Here is a 10,594-nt window from a genome sequence, read left to right on the forward strand (position 1 = left end):
AAAAGACAACCTTAAGACCACTGCTGATAACCAATATTAGTGGGGTGTTGGTGCCAAGTAATGCAAGAATTATCCCAGTCCATGTGCATCTATATAACACAGTTGCATGAAGAGAATTTGTTTTAAGAGAATCCTAAATGCACGTTAAGGTACTAGAATGGATTTATACATTTGAATTTGTTGTAAAAGTCTGTAGATGAACACAATTATTAATCCGTCTGAGCAACAGCATCAACAACAGTTTGTTACAGGCATTAGGCACAACTCATCAACATCAGGGGTTTCCCCAACTGGGGACTTGTATTGGGAAACTCTGCACTAATACGATAACATCGCTTATAACCAGGTGCTAAAGTCAATATGCCATTTATGTGATAAACTATGCCTTATTTTTTCGTGTACATCTTGGGTCAGTCCTCCTAGAACACTGAGCAACTGCATGTGTCAATGAAAGAAGTTTTTTTAATAAATAAATAAGCACAGTTAAAAAGAGTATGTAAACATAAATAGCACAGTAAGAGGTGGCTGACATTGCCATTCTTTTATTTATTATTATTATATATTTTTCCCCTATTTTTTAACTGCCATATTTTAATTCAGCATTTGCTAACCTTAGTTCAAACTAAATCTTGTTACATTATACATGCCATAAACGACATACATATACACACATCTTTACAGTTAAGCATGCAATAACTGGTTGTACCCAACCATTCTGTTCGGAACTGGCATATTGGATTATACATTTTTATATAATTTCTCTAATATTCTCATTAAAACATAAGTCATATAAACAAAACCTTAAATGCTGCTTTGTGAAATAAGAGAATCTTTATCCAAGGAATCCACTAAGGAGAAGGTTGTTTTGATGGCAGCATTACATAATAATTATCCTTACCTTTTGAGAACCAGATGTTGTGCGTTTGATAGAGGAGCGCTTAAAGGAGCCCTCTTTGCCTTTCTTCCCGCCAAAGTTCTTGTTCTCCATGGCTAACAGGCCATTGACCTCTCCTCATAGGTGGATCCAGATGTCTGTGATGGTCTACAAACAACTTCGATAAAACTAAAGCATCGCAAGACCATACAGTCAGAAAAACGGATACTATTCCAGCAAAGAAATCATAGTAAAGAGTAATGAACACAAACCCCTTATGCACCCTTGAGCACAGCAAAATTGAAGAGGCAAAGATTGAGATGCAGAGATAAAGCTGTAAACAGTATGATGCTGACACAGACCCCTTCCCAATGCATGTGTGTGTGTAATCAGGCTTAATGGAGTCACTCCTATGAATGATGCTCTTTAATGCCGGAGATTTAATAAATGGTGATTGAAGGTAAATCTACTTTGGTAAAAGTCAAACCCAAAATGGCTTTAATGCTTAATAATAGCAGAGAGAGTCAGGCTGTGACTTGTGCTGCATTAACAGAAAGAAATGCATGGGATTACCCAAGCAGATCACGTTTGAAGTCAGCTGATGTTGGAGTGTGGGAAATTACAGTGTAATAACAGATATTTACTACTTCTTTGGGGACTCGAGGCCTGTGTAACGAACATGTATTTTCCTAAGGAGTTATTATAAAGGCATGGACCACTTTAAAATGGTGATTAACTTCACATAGACATATCACTGCCACCAAATCAATGTAATCTAACAAATATGTTCAATGTAAATCAAACAGACTACAATAATATGTATTGGAGCATGTTCTTCTCAAAGAATTACACAGGAATCATTTATGAAAATGTATCTACAGGTAAAGCCAGCAGAAATCTGTTTTTCATTACTTATACCCATAATAAATGATACAAGTGCCCTCAGTTGTTCAGAGAGCTTTACGGCATGTCAGACTGACGCACATTGAAAAGCCGGTGTCTGCACGTGAGGCACGAGGGTTTACTAGCAGCCACGTTAATTCTAATCCAGATTTTTCACTTAAGTGAATTTACAGTACAATGGATCTTTTAAAACAAGTTTATTAAATGATTTAAGCTAAATTGTCATAAACAGAAAAGAAAAACAAAACAAAAAGGTTCTACAAAAATTATATATATATATATATATATATATATATATATATATATATATATATATATATATATATATATATATGATCCATAAAAAAAGGTCACGTCCAAGGCCTCATCTTCTCAGAGTTGCGCTGAGTTCGGCGTTATTACATGAAGGACGGAGAGCTGTCGCCTGTAATAAATAATATGTACACAGTCCTCTCTGCGTGACCGGCAGTCATCCCATGTCTTCCTCAGTCAGCATGGCACTCTGCTTCAATTTTCCTCCCCTGCCATCTGTTTGCTCTCCTTCTCACTCTGCTGCATTAGAGCCGGTGTCTGCAACAGAATGTAATGGCATTTAAAACTGAGCCAGGCTTAATCTCATAATGCACCACTAAACTAAAACACCATATCATATATACACCACAACCCAAAATAGAAAACACCCCAGCATGTTAGAGAACTGCAAAACACAAAAATATGCTACATCATCTCCTCCCAAGATTCTACTAGGTTTCTACGAAGTAGGCTTGGATGATGTACAAGAGCACAGTGGCTATGGATTCATAACAGCCAAAATACTCAATTGGAAGAATGACTCAAGCCACAACACACAGGAATGTTTGTGAACTTGTTTTTGAACAGCTGAGATAATACAAATAAAAGTATATAGGGGCTACCATAATATTTACCTCTTAAATTTTAGACCTGTCACAATAATTACATTAGTGACTTATTTTACAATACATGGACATGCCATCAATATAGCTCATTGTTTTTACAATGAACATCACCAATATTTTAAACGCTCACTCTGTTCAGCGCTGCATAACACAGACCTGTTGCTGTTAGTATGTGTTGCATTGACACAATTGGATCAAACACTGTGTCCACTCATTGTCTCTTCTCTTAGACATACCTACCTCGTGGGTCCACCTTGTAGATGTAAAGGTCAGAGAGAGTAGCTCATCTGTTTCTGCAGTTTGTTGGTCATTACCTCATCCTTCATCAATGAACACAGGATGCTGCCCACAGAACGCTGTGGGCTGGATATTTTTTTCGTTTTTTGTTGGTGGACAATTCTCAATCCAGCAGTACAAAATGGTTTTAAGAACTCCAGCAGCACTGCTGTTTCTGATCCACTCATACCAGCACAACACACTAACACATCACTGTCACTGCAATACTAAGAATGATCCATTACCCAAATCATACATGTTTTGTGGTGGTCCTATAAGACCTATGAAGCTGAAATTATGAAAAACCTTAGTGTCGCTTCTGTAGTTGGGATAATCCACCAATCAAAAATAACCAGCCAACAGAGTCCTGTGTTCTATGTCCTTTGACCACTGACAAGTGACTTAAGGATGACCAACACAAATACATAGCAACAGATTAGCTACTGTCTCTAATTTCCGACATCACCATGGTGGACCAACAAGGCATGTGTGTCTAGTAGAATGGAAAGTAAGTGGGCAAAGTATAGAAAAACTCCAGAATCACTGCTGTGTCTGATCCACGCGTACCTGTTCAACACAAAGAACATGCCTCCAGACCTGTGGGGGTCCTGACCACTGAAGAACAAGGTGAAAGGAGGCTAAAAAGTATACAGAGTAACAGACAGGCTACAGTCTTCTCTACCTTTATGGTAAATAAAACTGGACAATGAATGTAGAAACAAGATGTAATTTTTACTATAATATATTACTACTGATTAGTGTTTATACCATGCTGATAAAACAACAACCGCTTGTAGGCAAGATTTTGATTGCAGCTTCAATATTATTCAAAAGTCTCCGGTCCAAATAAAATCTTAAATAAAAGAAATCAATCTGGAAAATGGTATGGGATTTCATGGTAACGTGATAAATGTTAAATATGTTAAATAAATGTTAAATATGTTAGAATGCATTAAGTGTAGTGGTATGTTGGAAACTGAAGGAAAACAATGAATTACAAAAATGACATGATGGCGAATTTCGACCATCTTACTTTTTCCATCACAGGCTACAATCTTCACTTTATCCACCTTCACCAGGTCTGTGACTTCCCGGAACTCCACATCATTTAAAACAAACGTCCACACGTTGTCACAGAATCTGTAGGTGTTTAGCGATCCCTGCAAATCACAGAGAAATAATGATCACCACTGACACAGGTGACTTAGGGCTTAATCAGACAGGCAGCTCAAATATGATTTTTGGACAGGTTTTGTATGTTGTACAAATCTGATTCAAATCTAATCTCTAACTCAGTTTCACCACTCAGATCATATTTCTGTTTTTTTGCAAAACTCAGAGGAAGTTCGGTCAAACCCTTAGTGCACATTCTGGCTATGCCAGATAATGTAATTACAGTTTGTCCACACAAATAAGATCTGGTAGCTTTTAACTTGCAATGTGGACAAATCTGATTTGACATTTGACCTCTATTATATTAACAAAGAGTGTGTTAAAAGTTAATATGATAGAGCACATCATACTCACCTTAAAGTTGACTCTGTTGCGAACACGGTTTGCCAAGGCATTATTAATGGCTTTGTCGAACTGTAGAAGTACTTGTAGGGCCAACTGTGGGGTAATCTGTTGAGTCTGTAGAACAACAAAATAAAAGTAATAATTAGAGTCTTAAGCAATGGGGAAATACCAAAGATGTTTTCTGAACATTGACAGCCCATTCCAGAGGATGAATCCCATCTAGACCTGTTGTGATTATTATAAAATCTGTCCAATAATACTGAACAAGATTATTTTTGCTGACTAATCCCTAGTCATTTTAACAGTATTTGCTTTCTAATTCTGATGCAACAATGTTAATCAAAGGTGTCACTCACCTCAAATTAGAGTCCTTAACATCCACACAAAGGAAAATCAAATATTTTCTTCTAAACACATTTTGAATATTAGCAAATAATTGCTGACAACTCTCAAAAAGACTGAACATGTACTGTATTGTGGAGTTAGACCCTTAAACAGTTTTTCCATAATTGCTGTGTGCAAGTTTTTACTGAAATTATGTTTCAAAGATTCAAACAGTAAAGATTCAAAGAGTAGTAACGGAGCTTCATTTTTAAACCTGTTGTTTTCTGACATTCATTTATATGCTTGTTATCACCATATAGACTGTGAATAACAAGCAAAAGTACAGATGCAGTACAGAATTTCACTGCTGTTTCAGGAACGGAACCTAAAATATGGCTCTGAAAATGTTAATTACAAAGCTTTCGGTGCAGTCAGCTGGATGCTTTGTATGTTTGATTCTTTCTTGAATTCCCTGTTCCATCTTAAATGACACTGGTTATTTTCTGGGTTCAAGGTTCTACATGGTAACCTCTGCAGTGTTGGGGAAAGGAAAACTCAAATCTTTAGGGTTCCCCCCCAGCATCTTACCATTCTGTTATGGACTGACAAGTGTAAAGCCATGTACACAACTAGAAGAATAAAGAATAAAATAAAATGTAGTTAAAGATTTTGTTCATAGTACATTTATTTTGCTACACAATATATTTTGATATTTTACATATGTAGCATAATGAATTTTAACATCTGCAGTGAGTAATAAAAACAGGAAACAACTCTACATTTCTATTAAAGTCTCTGGAGGAAGCTGAAATTTGGCACAGCATCTATGCTGGGTAAATATTTAAACTCAAATTTTGACAAATTTAGGATCACGTTTATTTAGCATGAGAAAACAAAGAAAATAATCTGAATAAATCAGCTGCAAAATAAAATCAGATCAAGGAAATAATGGCCACTGTAGCTTTTACTTAACAATTGCAAATGGATGACTGAAGGAGTGGCTTTCAGTTGGCTGCAATCTGCAACTTCACAGTTACATGCCACTTAATTTTACACACTTCTCTTTTAATCACAGTTACCTTTACGACAATTTGTAGTCAGCTGCACACTGCACCTTTAAACACAATTAAGTGTATGACAATTTATATTTGGCTAAAACTTCATAGGCTGAAGAAATATCACCAAAACACTGATGGATTACTCTGATTTTCAGAGGTGGTTAGAGGAAATAAAATTTCAAAATTATTTTTGCAAGCGTAAAATAATGAGCAGCTACGCAAAAATGGTATAAAATACTCTTTTTGGATGCTTTTGGTTTAAAATAAAAATGATAAAGCTCAAAATCTGCAGGTGCTTGCTCATTAAACTGAAGTTACATAATTAAACTAAACACACAAAAAAGGAATCTGTATCTAAATGTGAATGTTTAAAATGTAAAGTTAATGTTAGCTCAAAAGTTGGGATTTATTGTGTTGAAAAAAAAGGAGTTATTTGTGAAAGGATTTCCAATATTTTGGCTGAACAACCCAATTTCCATTTGAAAATATATTGATTTGTATGCCTGCAATACACTCAAAAAGACTAGGGCAGAGGCATGTATAAAGTGTTATAATGACCTTTCCCTTTAATTACACTCTTTAAATAATTTGGGCAATAAAGATACAATTTTTACAAGTTCCGCAAGAGGAGTTTTTGCCCATTCTTGTATAATACGAGACTAGCTGCTATCACTGTTCCTCTGGTAAGCATTGTGTGATTCTTATCTTCATGATGCACCACAGGAGACACATCTGTACTGCAGACAGGCCAGTCAAACATTGTGTCTACAATGCCCCGCTGTATTTGTATGTGCAGAACAGAACAAGGCCTGGCATTGTCTAACCAAAATATCTTTGGACTTCCCAGGATAATTCATCATCTCAATAACAGCATATCGTTGCTGTCCAATTAAAAACATGTATCTGCACTTTTGACGATTTTTAATTTACTATGTCATTTGAACACAGCAGCTGTCCTTAAAGTCTTTTTTCCCCCCTGTAGCGTTACTATTTTGGGAGATGCATGTTTTTAATTGGACAACGACGATACGTCTCTCTGACATATTGGATTATATGATAACGTGGTCTCATAAATGCTAGGCTTCATTCTGCACATACCTTCATAACCACCCATGCTGTGGGCACTAATGTCTCCTCCACTTTTAGAGAGAAGTTTGCCTTTGCCCTTTTCTAATAACAGTCTGGATTGTCCATATCATCTTTGGCAAAAAAAAAAAAAATTAAAAAAAAAAATTAAAAAAAAAAAAGAACTCCATGTCTATTTCGGTTAAAGAAACAAAAAGCTGGATTGTGGATTCATTTGACCACACCACAGCACACATTTGTCTTTTGGCTTCTCTGAGCTGAGCTTGGAAACAAAGAACTGTGTGAAACTTCTGCAGAGAATGGATGTATGGCTTTCTACCTAATAGACTGCAATTCTTGACTGAGTGGAAACTGTGTTATGAATTAAACCGTTTTCTGAAGTTCTCCTGAGCCCATGTCTATAATAATTAAAATATCATGACAGTTATTATGCAGTAATGTATAATGGCTTGGAGTTCATAATCAACTGTGATTTCCAGCTTTGCATTACCTGGAGAGAGAGCCTTTCACAATATTATTTATGATAGTGACAGACCATAGTTATTTACAATCTTGTTTTGAGAAATGTTCTTCAACTGTGACAATTCTCCCTCAAAGTTTGGCCCAAAGTATTGGGCCATGACCAGATTACAAAATGCTGCTCTCTATGCATTTTTAAACAGCATGACCACATAGTATTATGTATCAATTTAAACGTCTGAAGTAAACTGTTGAACTTCTCCAGGTAGTAATAATGGTTAGGTTTATCTTTTCTTAAGACTGGACTGATCTAGCTGTCACTGGTTTAATATGATTTCTGATGTTTTAGAATACTTTCCATTAAAATACAATAGAGCACAAATTACTTCTTGCAAACTCCAACTGAAGTCGCAAAAATATAATATTAATATAGAAACATATAAATATTTTAAATGTATATCAATCAACCTCATTTTAATATCAACTGAGCTGTTAGGGTTAAAATCTAAAAACCAAGGCCTATTTTTTGTCACCAACATGTATTTCTTCATAAAAAACAAATCAAAGGAAAAACATTTATTTTTTTTTTTAAAGCCTTTTCACGCCACATTTCTCTCTCTCTCCTTATTCCAGTGGCTCAACAGCTGCTAGTACGTTTTTCGTTCCCACTATTTAAAATTAATTTTCTTTACATCGTAGGATAACTTTACGTGGGCCATGGTTTTACTACAGCTGACTTACTGTTTGCCCTTGCTTTCTTTAAACTGCGTGTAAATTAGATTTTTCTTTTTATCTGTGGCCCCACTTTCCCTCGTTTACTTTAGACTGAGATCATGTTTGGACATGTTTGTGAGAACAAATGAGAAGTCATTAAGTTAAAATTATGCATTCGTGCAAATGAGAGAAAACCGCCGCCGCTTTAATGAAAACAACTGAAGGAGGTAAACGTCGTTGCAGAGAATAAAGGAGGAAGCGATGAAACGAGGATAAATGAGAAGATCCACAGTGTTATACTTTGGCCGCAGTTTTAGCCTGGAAGCTAGCGGCTGTCCGTGTTTAACCGGCGCAAACTGGCGTCCTGTTATTTTTACCTGGATGAGCTCGTCGAGACTCTCCTGGAGGCTGTTTCCAAGCGTCGTGTTTCGATAGAGCTGATAAGCCATGGCGTATTTCACAGTGAAGTCGAAGAATTATAAGGAACAGACTGCGGCCGCAGACGCTTTGTATTGAACGAGTACTTCCTCTAGCTCTGAGAGCGGCTCAGTACGGAGAGCGACAAAGACAAAAACATACACAGCAGCAGTTGGGTACGGAGCCCCCGAGTGGTAGGAGGAGTTAAAAGTTAAAAGGATAACTAGGTAAAAAAAAATAGCCCCAGCTCACTTAGGGTTCCAACTGTGCCGAGTAGGTACTAAATGGTGACGTGTAAACCCTGCAGAGTGCTGATTGGCCAGAGCTATGTAATTCCCCGTGAAATGAAGAGCTCTTTTAAATCCAGCACAAATTCGCTGCTTGTAAAATTTCTAAAGTTACAGCAGCGTTCACATTTATTTTTATTGGACACAGCGGCAGCTTGTAATTTTACCTCAAGGTGTTTTGAAGAGGTTTATATGCTCCTTGGGCCGATGGCAAACAAAATTTCCAGTGAAAGCCGAACATGCTACAAGTAAAACTGATCTGTGAGAACTGGGGTGCAGAGCCATGTTTAGTCCAAAAAACTAAAACAACAAGCTAATACACAATGAGTAAACAGGACCTAACGTTACCACCGCCATTGTTGTGGTTATCAAAGCAAGCAATTCCTATTAGAGACAGGGTTTTGCGACTTCACCGGCTCCATTTCACGAGGAGCCCTGCTAATGGAAAAGCGAAAAGCTTTAAGTGTGCCGTGCCGAGCTGAGCTGTGTCGAGTCATGTAGAGCCAGACCCATGCGGTGGAAACAAGAAGAGTGTAGTTCACTTTTACAGCATCGCAGTGAAATCAAGGGGATGGAAGAAGCTAGGCAGAGGATGCAGTTTCCTAGCATGTGTGCAAATTCACTTTTCAAAATGTTCCTTAGAGGCAGAAGGAACATAATTGGTTACCAGCCAACCGGCAGGGATGAATGTGATTAAATACTGCCCGTCCAGTTCCATCTAGACCCTAATGTTTGCCTGCCCTGTCTGCCATATACGTCTCTGGAAGAATAAATGTACAATACAACTTTCTTGTGTTAGTGTATATTTAGATAATTTTTATACTTTGTTGAAGGGCGACATAATTTGTTAAAGTGCAGAGGCAACAGAGCATTCACAAATTACATTATCCTCCATTTAAGCAAAACCAGTGTTGGACAGTAATGATGTAAATGTAATTAGTTACTGTAATTAAGTACTTTTTTTGTATCTGTACTTTACTGAAGTTTTTGCATTTTGGGCGACTATTTACTTTAACTCCACTACATTTCAAAGTCAAATATATTACTTTTTACTCTACTCCATTCTAAAATCAGAAGTTCCTTTTGGTTTATATGTAACGTGTCTGAACCATAATGGCTCCACACAGCTTTCTGTGCAACACACAGCGACACCGTTGCTAGGAGATGAACAAACACAGTCACCATGTTAAAACAAGTGAAAATGATCCTCCATCTAAAACCAATAATACCAAAGGCAGATTTTTTGTATCAACTGTTGTGCGAATTTGAATGATGAATGAATGAAACTGTCATTGTACATTTTACTTATACAACGAAATTGGGTTACAGTAACCCAAACAGTAAGTAATCACTTTCAGTTCCTAGAATGAATTAACAAAATGATTTGTACCGCTTAGTATTTGGCTGTATCTGAGTCATCAGTAATTACTATTCATTTATATACATGGTATAAAGATCTGTCAAAAATCAAATCGTACCGAGTGTGCCTAAAAGAGTAAAAAAATTGTTCTGGTTCAGAGAACACAGTTTATGCTTCTGCATTGACTCAATGTGGAACCTATGCTGTAGCCAGTGTCCTATGCGACTATGAACGTTTATATTTGTGCGTTGGCATCTGGGTTGCTCTGCAATTACACCGCTAAACCACTAAGGCTGTATTTCAAACATCTTCTTCAACCCTATGTAGTCCTCAATATAGTGGTGTAGTTGTATTAGTTTTCCGAATGTTTAAAGTGCACTATTTATTGAGTGTAGTGTAGA

The 10,594-nt window shown here is 36.8% G+C and overlaps 1 protein-coding gene across 1 annotated transcript; it reads right to left on the reverse strand.

Moving 5' to 3' along the window:
• Nucleotides 1-2,116: 2,116 nt before the first annotated feature.
• Nucleotides 2,117-8,791, reverse strand: gtf2a2 (general transcription factor IIA, 2). The gene is made up of 4 exons (XM_066648045.1): nt 8,507-8,791; nt 4,498-4,602; nt 4,004-4,130; nt 2,117-2,347 (listed from the first exon to the last, which is right to left on the reverse strand). Exons 1-4 carry the CDS (start codon nt 8,576-8,578, stop codon nt 2,322-2,324), a joined length of 330 nt encoding a protein of 109 aa, XP_066504142.1. The 5' UTR covers nt 8,579-8,791; the 3' UTR covers nt 2,117-2,321.
• Nucleotides 8,792-10,594: the final 1,803 nt, after the last annotated feature.

The sequence above is a fragment of the Hoplias malabaricus genome, chromosome 16 (assembly GCF_029633855.1).
Source record: "Hoplias malabaricus isolate fHopMal1 chromosome 16, fHopMal1.hap1, whole genome shotgun sequence".
Taxonomy (NCBI): domain Eukaryota; kingdom Metazoa; phylum Chordata; class Actinopteri; order Characiformes; family Erythrinidae; genus Hoplias; species Hoplias malabaricus.